The sequence below is a fragment of the Hippocampus zosterae genome, chromosome 7, assembly GCF_025434085.1.
Source record: "Hippocampus zosterae strain Florida chromosome 7, ASM2543408v3, whole genome shotgun sequence".
Lineage (NCBI taxonomy): Eukaryota > Metazoa > Chordata > Actinopteri > Syngnathiformes > Syngnathidae > Hippocampus > Hippocampus zosterae.
The window spans coordinates 20,067,322-20,092,193 of NC_067457.1; the positions used below are offsets into that span (position 1 = coordinate 20,067,322).

Sequence of the window (24,872 nt, forward strand, 5' to 3'; positions counted from 1 at the left end):
TTTATATATAAGGTTATATTTAACGCTTCCCTCTCCTCTGTAAACGGAATAAATAATACGATGCCCATACAAAGTCACAGAATTAAATGTGCTTGTTAATATATACTGACTTTTTATATATATATATATATATATATATATATATATATACTTTTTAATAATAATAATAATAAGAATAGTACAATTGGTGGTTTGCAAAGTACAGTTGATGCCTGGGATGACCACACGGAAATGACGTCCCTAAAAAAATATATTGATCATTTGGGGGTGGGTGGTGCGAATGGAGATTTGCATGGAAGATTTTGCCATTATCTATTGGATACCACTGCCAATGGTTTGATTTTATGACAATTCTGAAACGATCATGACTTTGTGGGGTGGGGGCCGGGGGGGGGGGCAATCTGGAAATATTCATGGTTGATATCCAGTGTATTGCGTGGCAAAGATATTTTGCTGCCTCTTGGATTTTTTTTCATCAATGAGGATGGGGGTCGCCCCGTAAATCCTCTCTTTTGCACGCACGCCCCTGAATAGAGTAAAACTTTATCATAGTCGCAATGGAAATCAGTGTATCTCACAATTTGCATGGTGGTCGCGCCACTCATTATTCGTATTTTTATTAGTAGTAGTAAAATTTATGAGTGTTATTTATTATTTCTTGTTATCCATTTCTTTTATTTCATTTTACTGTATATCGTATATACTTCCAAAGTACCGAACTTGTGCCGTGATCTGCTTCTGCGCATGCGCGACATCACCCAAACAACAATGGCGCTCCGCTGCGGCGCTGCGCGTGTAAAAGCACTTATTAGCACCCGTCCGTTCTTCAAATGTGCTTCGTTTGGCCCCCGCTCGTTTGCTGACCACGCGTCGTCCCCAAAGGTAGCAAGCAACGCCCCAGGGATCTCGCCTGACCATGTACTCTTCACGCCAGAGCACTTTGCGTTAAGGGACTCGCTCAAAAAGGTACGAATGGCTGCTAACGAAAATTAGCAAGCTTTTAGAGTCATGAAAACAAAAGTTAATACTGTTCCTGTGACGCTTTACGGCCGTTTGGCTCACAAAGATGTAGCGTTCAAAGTTGTTGCAAACAGCTGCAGCGCATCAAAAGTGGGTGAGAGGTTAATGTGCAGTCAGTTGATGAATACACACTAGCCGGACAGATTATTAGCTACACTTGCAACATCTATACCAGTGAATATTCAGCCAGAATTAAGCATTCGTGTTTTTTTTTTTTTTGCTTGTGTTGGATTGAGCGCCTGGGAGTCCGGGTTTTGTGACGCTGCACATCAGATATTGTAGAGATACGCACATTATTTCATAACTTTTTTTTTGTTTTGTTTTGCAAGACTGGGAAGGTGTGGAAAATATTGGCTGAATTATGTTATAAGAGATCATGTTGCGTATGTGAGGCTTCGGTTTGTTTGACTTTTGGGCGATATCCTTCTTTTTCCACTTATCACTGGCATTCAATTGGTTATTTGGGCTATAACAGAGTTTTTTTTTAAGTATGAGAATATGTCATCAAATACAATAAAAGCACGAGTGAAATAAAACATTGAACCTGGTCCGTGTGACAGAAAAAGGTGCGGAGAAATTGGTGACGTGATCGATATATCAACTTCGACTCGACTTTCATCACGTATAGTTGGGCTCCAAATGTGTGTGTGTATATATATATATTTCAATTTTCCTCACTCTTATTTTGGTTAAATATTTTGTTATTTTAAAAAACCCATAATGCCTTAGTAATCAGTTTGTCTCTTTTAAAAAGCAGACAGATATTTGTAGGTACAATGTGCAAAAATAACAGCAGCCAAATTTAGGGCAGACAGCAGAGACGTTGCGGTAAAGGGAGGAAAGCGTTCTGTGTGACTAAACCTTCAAAGGATACCGGGAGTTTGAAAATAAACTAGTCCAGGGAATATGGGAAGGATGAAAATGTAAAAGGGAAATACAGAACAATATGCTGTTAGGGCGCGAAAAGGAACTTGAGGCAGCGTGGTTTAATAAAAGAATCGTCTGGAGAATAACGGAAGTACTAGGTATAAATTGAGTCATAGGAAATCCCTCGGTGAGTATTCAAGGTGTTTGCTTTTTTTATTTTTTGGTTGTGGTTGAAAACGTGCGGTGAATGATTCAAATGTTCTTTAATAGTTAGTTGCTCTTGATCTAAAGAAATGCATCAAAATTCCAAACCAATTTGGAGTCGCCTCATTTCGGAAGGCTGCACTTTTAAGTTAGCATAACAATTTCCGCAGAGAAAGGTCACGGCTGTGTTTAGTGTCTGGCTTACACCCCACCCCGCATGGTGAGCTTGCCGCAGGACCGGATAATGCGGTGTTCTTGACAACCCCCCCCCCCGTCTTGGCACACGAATCTGCTGATGTGAAAGCGTCCTGGTATGTAACACAAATAGTCCACAATAACCTTTGTGAAACCATGCGGCATCCCTCCCCAACGTGCCGCATGTTTCCCGTTCCAGCGCGCGCTTTTTGTCCCTCCCTTTCCCTCCTCAGGATCTGAACTTTTAACACGGATGACTTCAACCTTGGAATAATGGCAGCCAACTGCTTATTTTTTACTGTATGCTCTCACGAGTGTACAAGCGAGTTTGTTGGGGCCCTTTCAAGGTTGCGCTTTCGCTTTCGAGCGCAGACTCGTCTCAACGGCTTAATGAAGGAACAATAAAGGAGGGCGTATAGTCCATAAGCCTTCATAATCCGGACGCCTCATTCACGTCATGTCACGTCACGTTTTTTTTTAGCAGCATAGGCTCTACTTTGGGTTCCGAGTAGCCACAAAAATAGTGCACTCGGGGAAACCTGACAATAGGTTGGTCATTTCTAAGCACTTCTCTAACCACTTCCCGATTCTCAAGGTGAGTCATGTTGCCAAAGTTTACCCGCTCAAAAGATCATTTCAAAAAATTGTCGACCGGCTCTTCACTCTCTTTGGAATTTAGCTCTCGACTCGTAGAAATTGCGGCTCCGATAAAGCCGAGATGAATCATGACGCCACTTTGCCTCTGAAGAGCGATGACAAAACGCAGTACTTCCTCCCACCTTCTACTCGAGATCGTAAAAAGCCGAAGGACGAGGATTGACCAAGAATTGTTGAGTTGAAATGTTTTTGTACAGGCGCGCGTTTCATTGACGTGAGGAGTTTAAGATAGCCACCGAAGCGTTAATGCCAAAACACGTAATTGGCGATTAGCGTACTTGGAGCTCGAACAGCTTCTGCGAAATGCTAGTTGAAAGGCGACTGCCCTTGCGTCTGCAGTTAGCCGGGTTGGGATCCAGATTCCCTCGTAAGAATCGACAATTAGTCACTGATTATAAACTGACATGTTAAATATTCTGCCCCTCCCTCATTGCTCAAGGAATTTTGTCAACATGTGGATTGTGGTCTGCCCACCAGGGGATATTCTCCCCATTTTGTTCTTCAAGCATGCAATCTTTTACTGTTGTTGTTTTTGTTCCTGTCACCAAATCAAGAGGCCTTCTTGCTTGGTTTTCTTTTGTTTTTGGAAAGACATTTTTGTACTTTAGTTCAAACGTTTTTGAGTCCGCCCATGTCTTTTTCCAGCATGATTGTGCCTCAGTGTACCAGCCAGTGTTCAAAATACCAAGAGCCCTGACCGCAACCTACGCAAACATATTTGGGGTGATGTGGTGTCAAACTCGAGGCCCGCCACATAATTTTATATGGCCCGCGAAAGCCAATCGGGCATGTCAACTTCCATGATGCTTCCTAAAAACTGTGCCAAAATGTAAAAAATGATCACAAGTAATAAATAAGAGCAGTTGTCAGCATTTTCATGTGACCAGAGCCCTCATTACAATCCCTTGAAATAGCTGAGGAAACGATGATTCTTCTTAATATGGTCTCACAGTCATAACGCATTCATTCCCTCCAAGGGAAATGGCAACTACAATGTGGCCCGCCACAAAAACAATGAGCTCGATTTAGGACAATCATGGTTGATTGACCAAAAGCACCCCGCATCATCAGTCTTGCAAAAGTCTTCATTTGTCTTGTTTACCACGCATGCATCTGTCCGAACGCCTTACCGACATGATCGCTCTTGTTCTATTTTTAGCACCTATTTTACACTTCAGTGTTCTGGATTGGGATTTGGGCCAAATCACACATCTGCTTTTGAGATTCGTGTTTGTATGTGACCAGCCATGCCTGTTAAAAAAAAATAAATAAAATACACGGCGGGGGAATACCCATCTAGGCCTCTCCCTGTATTCATCACCAGCGGCGTTATAGACTCGCCGCGTAACGCATTTCCCCCGAGCTGCTCTCTATTCATTGATAGTTAATGCATTTTTTTTTTTTTGTGGCGGCCTGCTAGAGATTGATAGCTGAGATTTTAGGGGGAGATGTGTCCGCCACGCAGCAGGAAAACGTATGCATGTATGTGATGTCGTTGCCCCCCCCCCCCCCCCTGTAATGGAGATTCTTTGGGGTTGGGCGAAGAAGATGGACCATTTGTTGTTAAGAGAAAGCCTATCATGCACACGCACGTACGGTGGCGATATCTCACTCACACACGCACGCACACTGAATATTCATGCAAGTGCATCTGTTTCCCCGTTAGATCATCGACCAGGAGATCAACCCGTACGTGGATCAGTGGGAAGCCGAGGGAAAGTTCCCGGCGCATAAAATCTTCAAGATCCTCGGAAATGCCGGTTTTCTTGGAGTCAACAGGCCAGTCGGTGAGATGTGCATCTCGGTCAAACCTCTCAGATGATCACGTCTAAAAAGCTCACAAAGTTCTTCCCGATATATCGCTATTTTGTTTGCCGTTAAGAGATCTGGAAAGGCGTTAGCGGTCCATCCTTGTCTCCGTGACACATTTGAGCAAGTTAACTCTCAAAATCTTGTTTGGACATGTTCCTCGGCAAACTGTAACATACATTTGAACCGCTGCAGCTGGCAAGGAATGCGGTCCTCCGTCGCGAGTGCATGGTTCCGCAAGAACGCCGAGACGTTGTCTGACGCATTTAATTCGGTCGGAATGATTTAAAAAAAAATGATGTAGTGGGTATGAGTGAGAGTGATTACTCATTGGCGACTCAATCGCAGTGACGTACGCTGCCTGTATCGTTCCCGTGATTAATGTGCATCATATCAAAGAATCGAAAAGGAGCCAAAATGAATAACACACAAATATTTTTTTTTAAATCAAAAATATGTTATCGAAAATGATAACTTGATATTTTTATCAGAATTGGACCACAAAATAAAAAGCGTTTTGCTTTTGTCGAGCAGCTCCCAGGTGCTTGTATTTATTTATTTTTTTCTTCTTTGTGACTACGAAGCATTCTGGTGCTTTGAAGCGTCACACCGACGTCCTGCAACAGCTGTTGGCTAACATCGAAACCAGATGTGCACCCAGATGATTTGCTGATAGAGTCACCAAGGATTTCGCTCTGAATTTAGTTCAAATGCTGAAAGTCAAGCGCTCACGCAACTGTTATTCTGCAATAAAAAGGTTTTGTGTTTTCGCCATCTGCTCAACTTCGGAAAATGTCTCAACATTTTCCTCCAACTCAGCCGGCGAATCCTTATTTTTCTTTTGCTTCTAAGTCTAGTCTTACTTCGAGCTCCGATGCATTACCCTGTGATGTCACCGTTTTTTTTGGTGTTTTTTGCAGCCCATCTGTGGGGCATCGCAAAGTTTTGTTTTACTGTCACCACGTAAATTAGTTGCTTCACTTCATGGCATAAACAATTCACCCACTTAAAGTCTGGAGAAGATTTCACCAGGAGTGTTTGGGTCAGGGAAGAGGGCGGGCGAGGGAATTCAAATGTGCTGAGTCCACACGCCCCGAGCATTAGTTGACAGGATTAGCGAGCGATGGCCCGGGAGACGACTGTGCAAGGACTCAATGCAATTATCAGGTCCCAAAGAGTCTTTGCAGCGATGCACCGCGCAACCAACTTGTCCGCATCTTTTATGTCGTTGCCACGGGAGCAAATAACCGACGAGGTCTTCATTTGTAAATTCACCCCGAAAAACTATGGTTTGACGTTTTACGCTCATTGGAAAATTTTGAAGCCTCCTCTTCTCCGTTTACTGTTACTTTAAGAAACAACCGCCGGTGTGTTGACTTGACCTACATTTCACACAATCTAATTTCAACGACAGACAAAGTCTCTCTTGAGCAGACATGCCCGGTTAACTCCCCCCCCCCCCCCCCCCCCCAAAAAAAAATCTCCTCTGGGTGCACTGAAGTCTCAGTTTGGCATCGATGAGTCGGAGTTGACCCTGTTTGCGATGGTTTTTGCGCCGAGCCTTGAGCAGATGATTCCAAATTAGAAATGAAATAAGCTTCAATCAACCCGATGAACGTAACGATGTACTCGGGGTTTGGGCGTGGATGACTTTTTGTAGCCGTGATTTGCGTGTTGCACGGAAAGTCCACATTACCTGTCAAAACATGGGAACAGGAAGTTTTCCTAAGACAGCCTCATGGGGGCGGGGGGACAGCGATGACCCCTGGCACCCTGCCTGGCTTCCTCTATCCTGACAGGGAAGAACTCGTCTTTCACACCATGGCAACGGCAACCTGCTTGACAGACAGGAACTGGCAGCCAAAATTGTTTCCCATCCGTTTCGCCAAAGATGCTTGTGTGATTCCTGCTTTAGTAACAGTCTGACGAATGCATTTCATCGTTTGTTTTCCCCCACGCGCGTTCCTGACGCTGTCCCGTTGCACATGCGATATGAATGTGATCGTGACGCATGCAATTGGAGCAACATTATCCATGACTGCGGTACATATACTTACGAAATTAATTGGTTCCAGAAGAAATATCTGAACTAGACCATTTTGTAAGTCGAGACACGTTTTCCATGTAAATGGCCTAATCCGTTCCAACCCCCCCCCCCCTAAATTCAGACCCAAATGTTTTCCAAAGCATAAAAATGCATCAAAATACGTATCAAATACCGGTTACAAATTGAATGATTGCGCAATAAATTGGCGTTGTGCATAATGCAAAAAAAAAACAAGGAATAAAGAATAAAAATTCACTTTTAACTGCGTCATCATTTTTTTAAGCCTCTTTGGTTCATGTTGTCTCTCAGAAGAGAGTATTTTTTTACCTTTTGTAACTTGAAATTTCTTTCATAACAAGAGGCAATATTTTCCTGTTTCGTTTCGTAATTTGAAAATTTTGTATGAAGAGACGTTCATCAGTAGAGGTACCACTGTATGCTTTAATGACGCAAGTTTGGAGACACTTTGCCATTACAGTACACTAAAGTAGGGGTCGCTGTCGTGTCTGTGACTTTGGAGGGTGTTAAAAGGCGGGGGGCCGTGGCCTGGTGAGTGATATGGGCCTAGTATCAACATCAAATACATTTCTGTACTTCATTTTGCAGTTATCATAACATGAAGTCAATACAGCAGGTTTTAAATGTTTATTTTTTTTTCTTACAACCTCTGTTCTAGTTCAGCCCAATGGTGTTGGATTTGGTTGAGTCCGGTCAGGTTGCGCAACACCCTATTGGCCCATTTCCTTGAGGCTGATCCCGATGTTTCACGATTAAATCGAAACAAATCTCTTATCGACTAAAATATCATATTTTTCTGTCCATTCATGCTTACAACAACAGAGACGTAACCGACTGAACGTTTGACTGTTATACTATACTTTGCAAAACTATTCACAACGAGAAAATATTTGTTTGGCGGCGGAACGAGAGCAGACGAGGGCCGCCGCGAACATCTGCCGCTCAGGAGAACGCTCGGGGCTATCGGATTGGCATTTGAGTTTTGAAGCCTACTTGTTTGTTTTTCTTTTGCTTGTTTGTTTAACTCGACAGCCCGCTGTTGCGCTTGAAGCGGGATAAACCTGGGCGCTTCCTTCTGTCCACATGATCCACTGCAGGGTTTCCAGCGTGCAATATCGCGCTCCAGCCGCACCTGTTTCCTCTTAGTTTTGGCAATCCCTCTTCCTACAACACACACACACACACACACACTCACTTGAGTTTGCTTGGCCTACTCTCGCTCGCTTGTATGTCATTTTCCCCGTTGTCTCATTATCTCTCTTTTATCGCTGACGATGCTTTCCATTATTCCATAACTAGTCAGGTGGGTGGTACAAATGCAAGTGTTGCAGAATTGCGTGGTAAATTTGCCCCTAATTGTTCCTTTTTCAACTGCTACACAGTTGAGGCTTTAGTTCACGTTATTCAAGTCAATTAACTCATTCAGTACCAGCCAATTCTGGACCAAGTCTGAAAAGACGTTTAAAAACGTCTTTGGGAGTGAATGAGTTAAGTATCTGAGGGCATTGTGGGTCAGAAAAATTTGCGGTGCGTTTTGAATTTGTCTCCATGTCTCCAAACTGCAGATAGCCGTGAGTCTTATGCTTATCTTCCCAAAGGTGATTTTTACTCGTCGTGAGTTCCGCCAAAATGATTGCTGAAAGCTAATGTTTCATATTGTTGTTTTGTTTTTGTTTAGAGTATGGAGGCATGGGACTGGACTTCAGCTACAGCGTAGCAGTGTCCGAGGAACTGGGTCACATCCGCTGCGGAGGCATCCCCATGGCGATCGGCGTTCAGAGCGACATGGCTACGCCCGCGTTGGCCAGGTAACAATTCCGTCAAACTGAATCGCACGTCTGCCCACGGCTTTGGCGTTGTCTTTATCAGGAGATGCATATTTAACCTTGAAGGCTCCAACGCTGATCCCTTTTATTGCGAGAATCACAATACCCACAATGTCATCTTTATTTTATTTAACTTTTTTCCTCACAACTCTGAGTAGCAGCCTAAACATACACATGCGGCTGTGTTTGAAGCGACAAGTAACCCCCGTATCACTGCAACGGGACCAAACCCTGTCGAGATAAAAATGTATGAATAACCATACCGCAAAATGTTGCCGTGAGAGAGTTGCGACTAACGCAGATTAATGGGATTTAGTCACAAACACCGTATTCTCAAATAAAAGTCCTTTGCGTGTACAAGAGCTTCTGTCACCCGAGAGCTAAGAAACAAATCGTACAACGGTATGAGGTCAAATCATTAAATTTTGCACTGGACCCTCACCCACTAAATATACTGTATATTTTTTTAAACGCATTGTCTGCAAGTACCAATATTAAAATATAGTAGCGCAAGTGTGAATAAAAAAAAATGAGAGAGGTTTTAGTCCGTCAATCTCGTTGCACCTGTAACAATTACAATAAAGACTTTCTTGGTTCCCAAAAGATATATTGAATATGATTGTAAGACGCTGGAACACAGTGCGCACTTTGAGCATTAGCACTGTAAATGAATAGACATGTAAAAAGATTGGAATGCATAAAATGATTTTGATGATCATTTATTGCGTGCATGTGAAAACAATTTGTGGTTTTATTACTGGGGGAGCTTGAGTTCAGTCACGTTTTACCTTTGTCACTTCTTTCCTTTTGGCTTTGTAGTACACAACAATTCTTGCCCGAAATGAGTATTTGCACAAATTAACGCAACTATAATTGCCTTTAAGCATGGCAGGATTGTCTTCAAACTTAAAAAAAAAAAAATCCTAAAAGTCAATTTTGTTGACTTCATAAGCCAAACGAGAAACGTGTCACTTGTGTGTGTGCTTGAGCAGGTTTGGTTCGGCCGAGCTCAAGAAAGAGTTTCTGCTTCCGAGCATCTTGGGGGACAAAGTTGCCTGCCTCGGAGTTAGTGAAGTCGGAGCAGGTTCTGACGTATCCAGTAAGTTTCCATCTCAAAAAGTAGACCAAAAAAAGTTGGCCACCTTTGACCATCTTGGGTTTTTACACCCTCCCTCGCATCGATCCAGGCATTAAGACAAAGGCAGTGAGAAAAGGAGATGACTATGTGATCAACGGCGGCAAGATGTGGACCACCAGCGGCACCCAGGCGGACTGGATGTGTCTCCTCGCCAACACCAGTGACGGACCCCCACACAGGAACAAATCCCTCATTTGTTTGCCCATGAACCTGCCAGGTAGGGTCGCCGCGTAACGGGCCGACGCTATCAAAAACAAGTTGTCATCGATGCGGGTCTGGTTCTCGTCTATGCTCGCCTCCCCGTTTTAGGAGTGCACGTCGCCCGGAAGATCGACAAGCTGGGCATGTGGTCGTCGGACACAGCCGAAGTGTTTTTCGAGGATGTGCGAGTTCCCTGCAAGAACGTCATTGGCCAGGAAGGAATGGGCTTCACCTATCAGATGCTCCAGTTCCAGGAAGAGAGGCTCTGGGCTGTGGCCAATAGTAGGAGAGCTTTCCTCATTTTGTCCTTTGCGCTTCACGTTCTCCCGTTTCCCACATCCGTTACTGTCAGCGGTACATTTTTATGTCGATTCCCCTTGCGCTGCCAAGCAAATCAACAAGGAGGTTGAGTTCACTTCGGGTCAAGCCATCAATCCCGTGAGGAGGGGGGGGTTGCGGGTTGTTTGTGTTTAATTTTGACAGGCGTCAGATAATGTTTTCCTGAACAAGTTGGCAAATGTGAAAACGCTCCATGGTGGAATTTTTTAATTTGGCCGTGTTTATTGAAAGTGTCGTGCGCGTGGTGTAGGAGTGATTTAGAACCGCGCCGTGTCATGCGAAGAGGTGTTTGTGACATTTTGCAACTTTACTTAGCTACAACTGAGCCCCCCCCCCCCCCCCCCATGCAGAATTTTTGGGCGTTGTTAATGTTTAATGTCTTAATGAATCATAAAGGAAACTAGTCCAAAAGCAGGGCATCTCTCGCATATTTCAGATCTCTTCCCCTCATGTCTCTACTTCGAACACCTCTAGTCCTGACTACAATGGACGTCGTCATTAGGGAGACCATCCACTACACTCGACAGAGGAAGATCTTCGGCCATCCGGTCCTCTACCACCAGGCGGTTCATTTTAGGCTGGCCGAGCTGCAGACGGAGGTGGAGCTGCTGCGCGCCCTCCTTTACCAGGCCACAGGTAAACTCCAATGATTTTCCAAATCCCAATCTCAAATATGGAAGGAAACGACAAAATCTCTCGCTTTGTGGTGCGGGTCCAGCCTTGTATATCAAAGGCAATGATGTCACCAAGATGGCATCCATGGCCAAATTAAAGGCGGGGCGTCTGGCCAGAGAAGTGGGTGACTGCTGCCTCCAGTACTGGGGAGGAATGGGCTTCACCAGTGATGTGCTGGTCAGCAGATTCTACAGGTACGTGCGTTTAATTATGTGAAGAAATGTTAGGTTGTGGCCTTACGACGAAACAATAGCTGAGGTCAAAATATGAGTCTCAATAACTGTATTGGTCCTTTTATGACACTGTACTGACATCTAGTGACATGTGGCACAAATGTAGTTGGAAGCGGGCGTGGCACGGTACACGGTCAAGAAAAAAAAAATCAAAACTAACATCCTTTTTACTAACTTTGCCCTATCCACAGAGATTCCAGGTTATTGTCCATCGGCGGAGGGGCAGATGAGGTCATGCTCGGAATCATCTGCAAATACATGGACATTCTACCCAAGAAGTGATTTCGTCAATGATTTTCTCTTCGGTTCGCTTGATAACGGCAACTCCTCAGACTCATTTTGACGCGCAACAAAGCTAATCACCCAAGTGCTGTTATTTATCAATCGATTCGGGTCACTTTGGCTAAGCGAGGTTTGAAGAGAATGTTCGTATTTAAAGGTGCTACGTGAATAATTCAGTGAATGTTTTATTAAGGCATCCAATTTGCATTATGTCAATATTTATTCACGACCAGGCTTTTTTTTGGGAAGAGGTGACATCTGTTTTGTCAGTACATTAAAAAAAGTCGAATTTAAGGACATACCTGATAAATGTTTATTGGTTAAAAAGATCATAAAATATTTACATTGCACATCTAACATTTCTGCCCCCGACCCCCAATGTGCCCCAGATATTGTACACCCACATATATACGCATTAATTGCTGTGAACAGATAATCTAAATATCTCTCGGAGAGCATTGTGTAACTTAGGTGCGCTCAATGTGAAGCACAATAAACAGATAAGAGCATACACAGGGCACTCGTTTCTCCATGTGTCAACTATGGCATTGCGCAATCTGTCTTCTATGTCACAATGCTGAATCTCATCTCATCAGCCTCTACACACGCACATCCAAGCGCTTTGTTACAGCTGCAGGTGTTGTGAAAGCGCTATAGAAATCAACATGTATCTAATCTCACAACAGCCGCGTATTGAGGGTGTAAAATACACAGGATAATACAACTATTTGGCTTCATGAATTATCTGACCACTTTTTTTTTTTAATGAACTTGAGTTATCGAGGTGCGGGTGTGTTCAAAGTCCGTCAAGATCCAGCTGTCACCTCAATTTAATGAACCAGTAGAGTACAAAGAAGACAAAAAGGCAGAAGAGCAGCATGTAGCACAGCAGTTTGGCCTGACTGCCTCTGGACAGCTGTTTGACTCTGCCGATGGTGGCGCCCAGCAGGCCGCCCGTTGAGTCAAAGTCCGTGTCCTAGTTTGGGACAAAAAGACATCCTCAATCTAAACTAGTCACTACACGATGACAAGAGAGGGTGTGAGTGACTTTTACCAAGCAAAACTTACCACGAAATTTGGCCAGCTCATATTTTCTTATTATAAAAAAATCAGCTGTTTAAAAGGTGACACACTTTTTCAGCAATTGAAAAAGTTCCCAGTTGTCTGTGACATCCTTTCATCATATGCAAGAATTTGTTTATTTTGCTCATCTGCCTGTCATGAAGGGAGCTGCCCTTTCTCAGAAGGGAGTGTGAACAATTTTGCCAACTAGAGTTAAATTTCCGAAATTTGAGTTATTATTTGTGCTTGCCTGACATTGAAAAGTCTGAAAATGTCAGGACGCTTTATCAACACCAAATGTTTTCTTGAAATTGATTTCACAGGCCAACTATTTAGTACACTTCCTGGATGTTGACTCAATGCATACTCTGCTCTTCTTCACTTTAATTGTTCCGCTGATAACGCTAATCTGTGATTCCAGCACTGCAGCTCTGTGCAGCTTTTGGTGTTGATGTGACTAGCCTACCAATCGCTCTAAAATGCCGATAAAAAGTTGGCGCTCACAAAGTCCATTTTGGAATGAAGCAGCTCAAAATAATATTTAGTTGGTCGTTTAATTTCACACTTGGGCAGGGATTCCGCAGACATACATACTCTACGCATTGCTTTCGTGATTACAGAATGTAGATTTCAACCAGTTGACAAATCAGACATGCTTTTATTTTGAATCAACTCACCATGTCGTCCAGCATTTTATTCTGGTACTTCACTTCCGTTCCAATGTCGATAGACAGCTGAAGACAATTGTGAGAGTAATTAAGTCAGCGTGATAATTAAATATTTCAAAGAAACAGCGGGGATCTGTTGAAACGGCGAGTTTGAACCTTCTTACACTTTTCAAAGCGCTGACTTTGGCTCGCAGTCCTTCCTGTAGATGTTCATTTTCCTCTTCGTACACACTGTATCCACTTGCCACATAGTTTCCAGATGCTCCATCACCTTGATGACATTAAATTACGAGTACGTGTTTATTTGGTTGACGTTCAATCACAAACACACTGCAAAACGGACTCAATTATACAAACGCGGGACACTAGAAAGCTATTTTCACCTAATTAGCAAGGCACCTGCTTGCTAACAGAAACAGAAATCGGCATGTATTGCATTCTGCGCATGCTTTCGGTTAGCTCGTACGGAATGCGCCAAAGACTTCGCTTTTCTCTTACCCAAGCCGGCGCGCCTCATTGTGAAACACGGACGTTAACGCTGTCAGCTTTTGTGTGAGTAGTGTTTCAAATTCATGAAAATCACACCACACACGAATATTGTGAAGTGTTGTCAGTCTCTTTTGCTTCCTTTCTTTTCAGGTCAGCAGACGCCACGTCATCCTCATCGAACGGAAGACGAGGAGGACCAAAAAGCAAACGACTAAGAAGCAGTTTAGGGTCACCAGCCGAATCTTAAACAAAGAACAGGGGTAACCACATCTTAGTCGTAGTTGTTTTTTTTAATTTTATCTTATAAGATAATCACTTTATACTTCAATGAGAAAATGAAATTATTTCTCATGTTGTATTTCACAAAAGCCTGGCATTTGAAAGAGGGCGTATACATTTTTTAAAATCTAATAAATTCTTGGGATGAAATCGCCATTTCGCTGCTCAAAATTTCGTTTTGATGTACATTTCGTTTCATGTATTGCTAATTCGATGCTTACAAACCTCACTTCTGTTACTTTCGGCGCTGTTACTCAAATGAGGAGAGTCATTACAATAAAACAATGACATGAAAACATTAAATTTGCTGACATGGGCCGCTACGCATTTTGAGTAGACAGAAATTTATTTTTTTGTGTTACAACAAGCAAATGGCAGCGATATGGTGGAATGGCTAATCGATTTATCATGATCACTTAGCCTCATTCCTCTCACCAATGACTCAACTCAACACACACCACATCACAGGATAATTACACGTAATAATCTGTTAGGGGCATGCGATTAGTGGGCCCTTGCTGATTTTGATCAGAATCGGATGCAAAATGCTCAAATTCTCTCATTATCTCTTCATCTGGGGGAAAAAAAGAATTTTAAAAACCCATACTATTGCTTCAAGTGATTTTGGCACATCCATGTCTTCAATACCCGGCGAAGAGGGATGAAGAACAAGGTGGACTAATAATCCAATGTCAAGAAAAAGATGGCGTTCCGAAATGGCCGCGATCGAGGTCACGCCATTGTTAATAACAATCTTAAACTCATGCATTATGCATGAGGATCTCCCCAGCCCGTAAAGGATAGGTGCCATCTGGCAAGACAGAACCGTAATTAGCTGAAAATGAGAAGCGTTCACCTCTCGCTGCATACGACTGCAGATTTAGCCGCCTAATTTCTCCAGAGGATGGAGCAACGAATGAGTCGGGAGGAGAGGTGGAAGGCAAACTAGCCGTGAGGAAAGATCAAAAAGATGTGATTGCGCTTCTTACAAGCCGTCTCGGGAGAGAGGATTTTTTGATTCCCGCTCTTAACGCTGCTTTGAAGCACCGTTAAAAATACTCAGCTGACACTTTAAGTCAGGCTGCAAAATTCTCTTGACTTGTAAATTGTCCTGAAACGAGGATTCTGATATTGAATTGGGACACCGCATGGTTCTGTGCGGCCTATCATTCATTCATAAATGGGATTTATGAGATGAGAAAGGAGAATGAAAATTGTGCTATTTGGGTGAGTCACAGGGTAGCGGTATATCTGCTGCGACTGTGATCAGTATCGCAATACTGAAACTTGTGTTTGCGGACCAGCCATCTAGTAAGAGTGATAAGAATATGTGACTGAGAAACACAGGAGGAGAAAAGGAAAAAAAACTATTCATCATTCAAACAAATCATTGAAAATTGGCTTAAACGAGAGGGAAACATTTAAATCTATTTAAATGATCGCCTTTTATCTTCAGTGTTGTTGAACCCCCCTCAGAGCATCCGTGTCACTCCTCGTGAGCGAGACTATAACTCAAAGTAAAATAAGACGTCGCCTCACCAGCACCGTGTTGTTATTCCCTCCCATCATCGGCGCACGAGCGTGCTTCTGGGGGAGCGTGTGTCTCCATTCTCAGCGTGTCCTTCAGTCCTATGAAGTGCTTGCAAAATTCTCCACGTTCGCGCACTCGGTTAGAACTTTGATTCACCGTTGGATGCAAACAAGGGAGTCCCAAGGCAAAGATTGAATTTTTTTTTATCATTGATGGGGTCGCACTTGTGCCTAGCAAGAATCCACGACATTTTGACGAAGATCGGATTACCGATGCACCTTTGTTATAATCCACAAAAGCATTGGGGCCCAATGGGGCTGTAACTGCATTGCAATTTGTCTTAAGTGGACTAAATACTACTATATTTTGTACTGCGTGTTATACTGGGACTGACGGAAAGAAAATCATTAAAACAACAGGTTACTTTTCTTTTATGAATGACGCACACGCTTGGGTTCTCAAACGAAATAATTAGTTACTATCAGGGGGTTGGGACTGGCGAATAATAGCGACTAATTGATGAGCTCAGGGAACCGCAGCACAATCATGTCATTCATTGCAAAGAAAAGAAATGTCATTGTTGCAATTCGAATACACTTGATCAAAACCTTGAACAAAATCACGTTAGTGCCATTCTGTTTACCCATCCTGACATTTTTTTTAGAGCGCTTGTCTTGAACCCGACCAAGCTGACTTTCGACGGGAAGTTGGGCACACCCTGGAGGAATCGAGATTGCGGCTCCATCAGTCGGGGGAGTGAGTGCTGCCCCCTGCAGGGATGGATCATAAATGCAAGGTTCGTGATGACAACGCAAGACAATACATCCTGATTTATTATATTGCGCTTTCACAACAGCTGCAGCTGTAACAAAACAGTTAACATAAAGTAAAATGATAAACACAACACATCACGTAAAACACGGACAGTCGTGCGATCCTAACCACTTTTCCCTCATACTACTTTGTTGTACGCTGCAAACGTGTGCGTCGTCCTCCTCCTTTTGCCCAATTTTTCCAACAATCACCCCCTTGCTGCACGTGTGCATTTGCATAGTAAAGGTTCTGAGCAGAAAAGCAACAGATTTGCAAGAATGAGTCATAAAGCAGCCAGGAGCCAAAATATGCTTTTGATCATGGGGGTATGGGGGGGAGGTGCTATGCTTTATATAAAAATATAAAAAAAACTCATCTGTTGTCCTCATCTTGACATTATTTTAACAACTTTCAAAGCTGAGAATGTCATTTCAGGGATGTGCGGATGCACCGCCGAGACGTTTAAAAACAGCCCTGTGAGCTAACGCAATTGTCATGGGCACAAATTCTTCCAGCAAAGGAACAAAACAGAATAATCCGACCTTGACGCGAACTCAATTAAAAAGCAGGATATGAACATAAAAACAGTTTATAATATAGCACGTGGCGCCAAAGTTGTGGCCTCGTGCACGTTGTCACCGTACAGTAGGTCACTTGCCTGCTCGCTTTTTTTTTCTGCAATAATTGACTCAACACCTCCCCGGTGCTCTGCATGAGAGCCTTTGATAAATTATTCATTGTTTTCTGAAAAGTGGAATGAATGTCTTTATGGTAATACGGTAATCAAAAACTAATGTCGTGTGACTCTTAAGTGTCTCTTTCATACCTGTGCCTTGTCATAACAACGCATGTAAAGATCTTGACGCAATGCCGGCTAGTCTGGTTATGTGAAAATCTCCCGCCAAGATCAGAAATGTCCACTTCCAAGGCAGTCGCTCTTTTCAGAGTGAGAAAAAGAAACGAGATGAGTCAATCAGACAAATCTGAATGCTGTTTTTATCACTCCACCATCACCATACATGGTGCGTGGCGGATCTACGAAGGGAGAGCTGCGCTGCCGAGGCAGTGGTCACAGCTGACTTTAATCATGACTCGTTCACATGTGGCGCACTAGTCGTGCACTGATACGCTGAAAAAAAAAGCAACGCTGTCAACAAATATTTAAAAAAATTCGCTGCAAGATAAATTTTAAACTTTGACCTCTTTCATCACAAGTCTGTCAACCTTTTACATTGATATTTGTGCATTGTTGAAAATGACGACAATGTGTTCTTTATCCACATTATATTTATTCCTTTTTTTTTAAATGACAGCTTTGGTGTTTTGAAGCCTTGTAACATCTGCACACGGAGGCAACTACTTTATTTCTGCAAAAGCATCCTAATTAGTCGTCGACTGGCACTTGAATGACCTGTCGGTACCCAAAGCTGACGGCACGCAAATGAAGTCCCGTTCCCCGTCGCGATTCTGCAACAATGAGTCATCGCTTCATGTGGTGCAAACAAACCCTTCGTGTGTGCGTGATGTGCGTATCAGTGGGTCTTCAGAGGAAGACGAGGACCGAGGTTTAATGAATTTTTAAATTAGTGGAGCTGAACGAGTTATTTAGGAACTAATGTGCTCAATTGTGACTGATTTCATGATATAATAGAAATTCTCGAAATCTATTCTCTGTACGCTACTTGCTGTGTTGCAGTGCAGCTCATCTTACTGTACTAGTGCACTTACCGTTGTGGTCTTTTATTTAGTCCATCCGGGTCCTTTAACCCTCTCCCCATGTTGGGCATAAACAAACATTTCAACTTCAGAGACACCCTGAGGAAATTGGATGCGTTGATGCAGCTGATGGCTTCTAGCGAGACAGCCAGCGGAACGGTTCAATCTGAGGTCTCCTCCGCAGATATCGCAGATCTTATCATTGCAGTTTGTCACCTAATTCATCATCCAAAGCCTTATGTTGAAATCCAAGATAAATAGGAAGACAAACCGTAAATGTAAAAAGTCATCAGAAAAATACTCAAGGAAACTGCAGATTACCTGCAACATCGATTTAGGTACTTCCAGTGAAGTATTTGTGCTTTGTTGCACATAGAAACAATAATATTTGTGTTTTGTAGCCCCATGCTGTGAAGAGAACACCAAATTGGACACTAATCAGTTTGTGGGCCGCTTGTGTCATGCTCTCATGATTACTCTCACAATTAAGTGTTTGGAAATAGTGCTAGCGCTTTGCGGCCTGTCTCGCTCCAACTCAGCAACTCGGTCAGGTCACATTGCACATTTATATTTTCAGTGTTAACCCCAAAACACCCTTTTAATAGATCACATTTTTGTTTAGGACGGTGCTTTCTAAATTGGCACGTCATGTACTCTAACACGGTAGGTAAATATTTATGAAAACCACTTACTTAAATAAATATAAAACACTACCATCAAAAACAATAAGGAAGGTGGAACTGGGCGTACCTTGCCTTCCTGTACCTTGTGACGATGTATTATTTTCTTTGCCACCAAAGCACAATGAGGTTCTTTTGTAACGTCTAATACGTGTCGAGTATTGTGTCGAGTATTAGTGACACAGTCCGACATCCTTGAAATATAACCACTCCACTATCTCAATACGTTTTAGTTAAGTTCATAAATAAATAAACTGAGACATATACGCCACGTGTAGAATTGACAAAAGTTGTGCTCGAAGGGGAGAGCTTTTTTTGGTTCAACGTTTCAACCACAAGAGGGTGCTGCTGTCTCATTTATGACGCAAAGGAATGGCCAAACTGCAGACGGTCCAATCCTTTGAGTGAAACCCCAAAAATCAAGAATGCTTTAGTGAAGGTTTATCCTAACAACCCCCTGAAGGAAGGTCCCACAAACTGTTTTCTTTAGCAAAGCACCGACAACACCACCAAAGTTGTAACATCAAGTGGGAATGAGTCTTTGCTTCCCTGTAATGCTTACGTCCAAGTTAATAGTTTTAGCACAATTTTTTTTTTAAAGGAGGAGCCCCCCCCCCCCACCCCCCTTTTTCTGCTGCAGATGTTTGAGGCGGTTCCTCAAATGGATTGTTTCAGGCGTTTTTGGACTGAATGTAGTTCACAAATGGCAAAAGGCATTTGGGTTGAGATTAAAAATACGTTATATCATTAGTTGGGGTGTACAGAAGCACCAAAAATGATGACTAGATTGCAGTCTCCGTTTTTATTAGCACTCGACTACATTTCAATTAAAAAAAAAAGGTCAAGGGAGCTATTTTTGTGAAAGTTGTCTTCGTCGGGGCAGTGCAGTGCAGTCGTGGATAGCATTTTTGGCAAAAAGAAAAACACCCTGATGTTGTTTGGTGCTGCAAACAAATTTTGATTAACATTAAACTACATGATGATTATTAAATCTAGGTTATGACATCGTGTTAAATTACGGTGCAGTATGTGACTTAATCCCATTGCTGAACTAGACAATGTGCTAGGCGGTCAATTAAAGACCCACCCAAAAAAGTTGTCTTAAATTAAACCAAATAAACTGATCACTGTGACCAAAAGGTCTCTATAAATGAGAGTGAAAAGGCATATGAACAGCTGCAACAAAAAAAAGAAAAAGAAGAAAACCATTTAGTGGTGAAGCAGAGAAGCATAAACGGAAGGCCAAAACGCAGCAGTGAGAAAAGGAGACTGAGGGATAGAGGACGAGTCAGGGAGAGGAGAGAGCGAGTGAGAGAGACAACGTGGCAGCGGGTCGTGTCTGGTAAGAGAGGACTCTGGGTTCACATGAGCATGAGTGCCTTATGTCTAAAATATGATGAGGAAATACTATTTGCACTCAAATTTATTTGTATCTTTACATGTATTGTAATCATCTCCGTCACACCAGATTAACAATGTCTAATATTGGGGCTTACTACCATGTCTAAAGCGGTTTCATATTGTCTCCCACTCCCCTATGGTAGAACAAACTCGCACAAGCCTCAAACAGACCTTTATCAGAAAAATCAGGCTGCCCCATTTAGGAGGAACTTCCTGTTTAGTTCAAGAAAGTCCTATTTTGCCTTTTCAAGCATCTGGGCACTTCTAACCTTGAACTTGGCAATTCATTTGGCCAAAAACATCATGTGGCATTTACTTAGTTAAAAAAAAATAATTTGGTTGATCTGTTGATTAGCAAGAACATACAAAAATTGCACAGCCAATCTGCAGTTGGCCGATGACCGGGCCAGGGTGTACACCGCCTCTCACCTAAAGAGAGAGGCTCCAGCTGGAATAAAATGAAAATGGATGCTGAGCGCACAGCTTTTCAAATCTAAACTTGATAAAGTGGGATTAAAATGTGAATAAGAAAATGATTTAAAGATATTTTACAGAGTTGCTCATGACCAGTTTTGTCCCAACTGCCAATTCTTCAACTTTTCACATCATTCTCGAATGAACTAGCTGCCAGCTAGCATACACAAAAAAATTGGTGATGTTTCAACGTGTTAGTCTCCTTTATGCTAGATCTAAAGGGACTTCCAGCTTTGGCCCGCTCTGGACATCTCAATTTGCCGCCGAGCAGACGGCAGGTAATTGAGGGCTTCACCTCTCTTTGGCAATTGCACACTTTATTGCAGCTGAAATGGGGGGAGGGGATTCTCTCAACAGGCGATCACAGGACGCACGCCTGTAATGAGGCGCTATCGCTGGAGAGCCACTGTCGGGGAATCGCAGGTGCCTTTGTGACTGCTTTTGCCCTTGTACATTGTGCACCTGCATGAGTTTATTCTCTAAAAATAAATCTACGTCTGTGCGTATCAATTTTATCAAATGTTCCCAAATTCTCACCTTATGCCTTGATAAGTCACCATTCAAAGTGCATTCTCATCATCAAGGCTGTGACCTACGGTAAATTAGCTAATTGCATCCAGCCAATCACAAAAAGGACGAGAAGCAGGCATCAGGTTGGATTTGAGGAAAGTGAGGCAAGGGTGGGAACATGATAATGTAGAGAAATAGAGGAATAGTTTCAAAGGGTTATTTTTTCTTTTTCTTCTATTCTCCCAGCAGTGAAAGTTGGAGAGAGAAAAAAAAAATCGGTCCTGCCTTCTTTGCTGTCCGTCAACACGTTTGGAAGTGTGTTTCCTCCCTCAGGGCGTCACCTTGTGCATCCGCCCACTTACACACACACCCAAGATGGCACCTGGCTCATCCCTGTTTCCGCCCGCCCCTCTCTCCTTTCCTTTCCTCCCCTCTTGCAACCGTCATGGGTGCAGGACGTAGACTGTACTAAAAACAAGCCTTTGGCTGCGGAGATTCCACATGAGCTTTAGTCCTACCTTCTCCTGAGTCCTCCCTCTATTGGTGACAAGCTCATCAAACTGAGGGAAAGCATTGGCTTGGGAGGGGGAGGGGAGAGTTTTAGACCTTTTAAGATGTCTTTGGAGAATGAATCATGGGGGCCTGCACTGGGGGAGATGCACCAGAAAAACACATCTGGCAAAAAAAAAAAAAAAAAAGAAAAAAAAGGAGAGAGCGAGAGGGTGGGAGATAGTGGCAGTTGCAGCAAAACAATGACATTGTCACCTTAATAGCAACCTAGATTGACACGTTTCATAAAGCAGATTTTAATAAAGGAAAGGGGATAACATTGCATAGCTTTGTAGATGCAAATGGAGGAGGCTGTAAAATTTAAGCAGGCGATGTCCCTCCCTAAACAATGTTGGAGCTCCACGTCGTAGGCGGGCAGAAGCGAATGAACGCCATCATGGCTCCAGTCGCTTTGGCTGCTCTTGGCCTAGCCGTGAAGTTTTTTTTTTCTTTGCTTTTAGAAAATGGTTTTGGGCCAAGAGAAAAGCTCGAGTGAGGGAGCGCGACCCAGCCACGTCATCTGCAAAGTCTTTGTGGAGCAAAAATGCTCGCGGATTTCGAGCGCAGCACTTAACCTTCTCGCTCATCGAGAGATGAATGCACCAAAGCCAAGACTCTTTTCCACTGTTAAATTGATATCAAATATTACATAGTGATCACTATTGTCGTCCTGTGCAATTCTTTTACGAATGTAGTTTAAAGTTTTCAAGTAACACTCTGTAAATTTCAGTGTTTAACCTTTAACAAAAAATTGTTCTGGTATCATCATCATCATCATGTCATCATAATTGAGTATATGCAGAGAGAGAGTAGTCAGATTTGCTTGTTAGCATCGCACTTTTCCCCTTTACCTTTATCGGTAACCTCCTGTTGCGGTTCCGCAAAAATGACATACGCATTCGCAGCGTCTTGTGACAAAGGAATGATGTTGAAGTGTATTGAGGAATTTCGTTTTTTAGACAAAAACTGCACTTTGCCATCGCGTTGTGTAATCTTGGTGCTAAGGAACTGTGTTGAAGTGAATTGAGGAGTATGATTTGGACAAAAGCCGCGCTCGGGCACTCTTTGGTGGCATCTTGGTGAGCTAGCGTACTTTGTTGAAGTGAATTGAGGAGCTTCATGACAACAAAAGTAGTTACTTGGCCACCATTTTGGTGCCAAATACAGTAACTGTGCGTGTGTTAACACCTCGCAGCGGAGAGGAAGTCGCGACAGGAAACGCATCCGATTCTTGCAGTGTGGTCATGCTGTCCGGCACGGCTAAGAAAATATGGCAGCATGGTGTCGTTACACACAGGCACACCCTCACCTGGGTGTGAAACATCTTGACTTCTGTCAAGGTGAGAACATCGACCATGTTTGTTGCCGAGTGTGTCACCTGTACTCTAGGTTATTTTACCGAAGAATGTTTAACAAATCAATCACATCAGTCATTGGGGGGGGGCTCTTCAATTTAAATTTTCTAAACCAAATCTCACGTCATATATAGGAATGAGTTTTTGCCGATGAACTGAATGATAATAGGTGAGCAAAAGTGCTTAAACATGAGCATCTGTTCTTTCGTGCTCACCCGTCAGGGCTTGTCCCCCCCCCCCCCTCCCAGTGCAGCAGGCAGGTCACGACCCCTCCCCCCCACATCCCACTATTTTATAAAGGTCACTTAGATCGGTCGGTCGGCTGCGTTTAGCCGTTCGTGTCGCGCAATGCATCTGCAAGGAGTGTTTCAATCAAGGGTTTTGCAGAAGAATTAAAAGCAGCCCAAAGTTCGGGAAACCCAGACATGTTCGCTTGCTCCCCTCCTCCACTTTCAAAGCTCACAGTGGACACGTGGAAGAATTTTCTGGTCATCGTGAAGTTCAGTTTGGAAAAAAAAAAAAAAGAATGAGAGGGAAAGAAACAGAAGAGGTGGGAAAAGAAAAATAATGTTTTTTTTTCTTTGCTCAGACTCCTCCCCTGCAATTTGAGTGGCTGTTGGAGATCATCTGGTCACCAAAGCAAAGTAGGTGGGTCAGGAAGAAAAAAAATGGAGATGTGGCAGGATATAATAATAGCATATAGGATAAAAAGAGAAAGGAAGGAAAGAATTGGAAGTGAGACTGAAACTGAAGCATTCCAAACGACTGCTTTGAAAATCATGAAAACCTGGATGAGCACGGAGACTCGTTTTCTTCGGGAACATGTCCATACCTGCTTCACTGCCTTTAAAACAAGGAATGACTGAAAGTCAATGAGCAAGAAGACCCCCAATGTGTTTCACACACCTCCATTCATCTTCTCTGACGAGCAATCAAAGCACAACTTCGTCATCCTTCACTTTGCCGAAATAAGGACATCGACCTGCTTTACATAAACAAATAAGCCACCCCCCCCCCCTCCAAAAAAAACATACCGGCAACATTTATTGAGACTCTATACATGCTAATTTGAAAAAATCCCACTTTTTCGATGGCACCATCAGTATTTGTCATAATTATTTTTAATCGCGATTAATGAACTAAAAATGAGATTAACTTCACCTAAATAACAGAAATGTGCGTTTGGTAGTTGATTAAATGTCAAAGAGGGTTTTATTATCTCTAAAAGCTACGTTTTTATTCAGCCAATGTGACTCCAATGCATCGAAAGTGAAAACAAATCCAAATTATTCAGAGTGATTCTGCACGTCTGCGTAAGGAAAACGTACTGCTAACTGGATGGCTCCTTGCAGAAAACAAGATGGCAGCCGCTCTCCCACAAGCAATAGGAGCCTCCACCACGTTTTATTTCTTTATTTTTCTCATCCTTGAATTCTATCAATGAGTTTGTCAGAAAGAACTGGAAGGAGACGCCAAACAAGTTAGTGGCAAGGAGATTTAAAAAAAAAGGGGCATGTTCGAAAAAGAGAGCGAATGGCCTCGTTTTCAAGATGGGCTTGAATGCAAGGAGAAGAAGTGGAAGGACGGCAGAGAGTAGATTCTAACCAGATGCAAAACGTTCACCGTGCGCGTCAGCCAGCAAGCATGTGCTCATGCCTTAACTATGTAATGGGCCGCCTGCTCTCCCCTTAAAACGCCCTCCTCCATTAACCCCCCACCCCTCTATTTACTTAAACCAGCCTCTCTGTCTTTCTCTTCTTCTATATGGATATATTTTTTAGTTTTATTCGCACTTCCTTAAATCATGCTGATCCAATCTTCATCTTTCACTCCT

At 42.9% G+C, this 24,872-nt stretch overlaps 2 protein-coding genes across 2 annotated transcripts; one reads left to right on the forward strand and one right to left on the reverse strand.

The window, feature by feature from the left end:
• Positions 1-392: 392 nt before the first annotated feature.
• On the forward strand, positions 393-12,022 carry zgc:85777 (uncharacterized protein LOC405871 homolog). Its single transcript, XM_052069556.1, has 9 exons — positions 393-966; positions 4,610-4,730; positions 8,496-8,625; positions 9,636-9,742; positions 9,831-9,998; positions 10,091-10,264; positions 10,796-10,957; positions 11,040-11,190; positions 11,421-12,022. The coding sequence occupies exons 1-9, from the start codon at positions 586-588 to the stop codon at positions 11,509-11,511; spliced, it is 1,485 nt and encodes a 494-aa protein (XP_051925516.1). The 5' UTR covers positions 393-585; the 3' UTR covers positions 11,512-12,022.
• On the reverse strand, positions 11,801-13,923 carry bet1 (Bet1 golgi vesicular membrane trafficking protein). Its single transcript, XM_052069558.1, has 4 exons — positions 13,740-13,923; positions 13,406-13,512; positions 13,251-13,307; positions 11,801-12,487 (listed from the first exon to the last, which is right to left on the reverse strand). The coding sequence occupies exons 1-4, from the start codon at positions 13,756-13,758 to the stop codon at positions 12,332-12,334; spliced, it is 339 nt and encodes a 112-aa protein (XP_051925518.1). The 5' UTR covers positions 13,759-13,923; the 3' UTR covers positions 11,801-12,331.
• Between the last annotated feature and the right edge of the window lie 10,949 nt (positions 13,924-24,872).

What these genes read in the sequence shown, in the direction of transcription:
- zgc:85777 (XM_052069556.1), top strand. Translation starts at nt 586, where the DNA reads ATGGTGGTCGCGCCACTCATTATTCGTATTTTTATTAGTAGTAGTAAA. An exon ending in AGCAGGTTCTGACGTATCCA is followed by an intron (nt 9,743 to 9,830) that starts GTAAGTTTCCAT and finishes GCATCGATCCAG; the next exon opens with GCATTAAGACAAAGGCAGTG. An exon ending in CTGGTCAGCAGATTCTACAG is followed by an intron (nt 11,191 to 11,420) that starts GTACGTGCGTTT and finishes CCCTATCCACAG; the next exon opens with AGATTCCAGGTTATTGTCCA.
- bet1 (XM_052069558.1), bottom strand. An exon ending in AAGTCAGCGCTTTGAAAAGT is followed by an intron (nt 13,308 to 13,405) that starts GTAAGAAGGTTC and finishes AATTGTCTTCAG; the next exon opens with CTGTCTATCGACATTGGAAC. An exon ending in ATAAAATGCTGGACGACATG is followed by an intron (nt 12,488 to 13,250) that starts GTGAGTTGATTC and finishes GTCCCAAACTAG; the next exon opens with GACACGGACTTTGACTCAAC.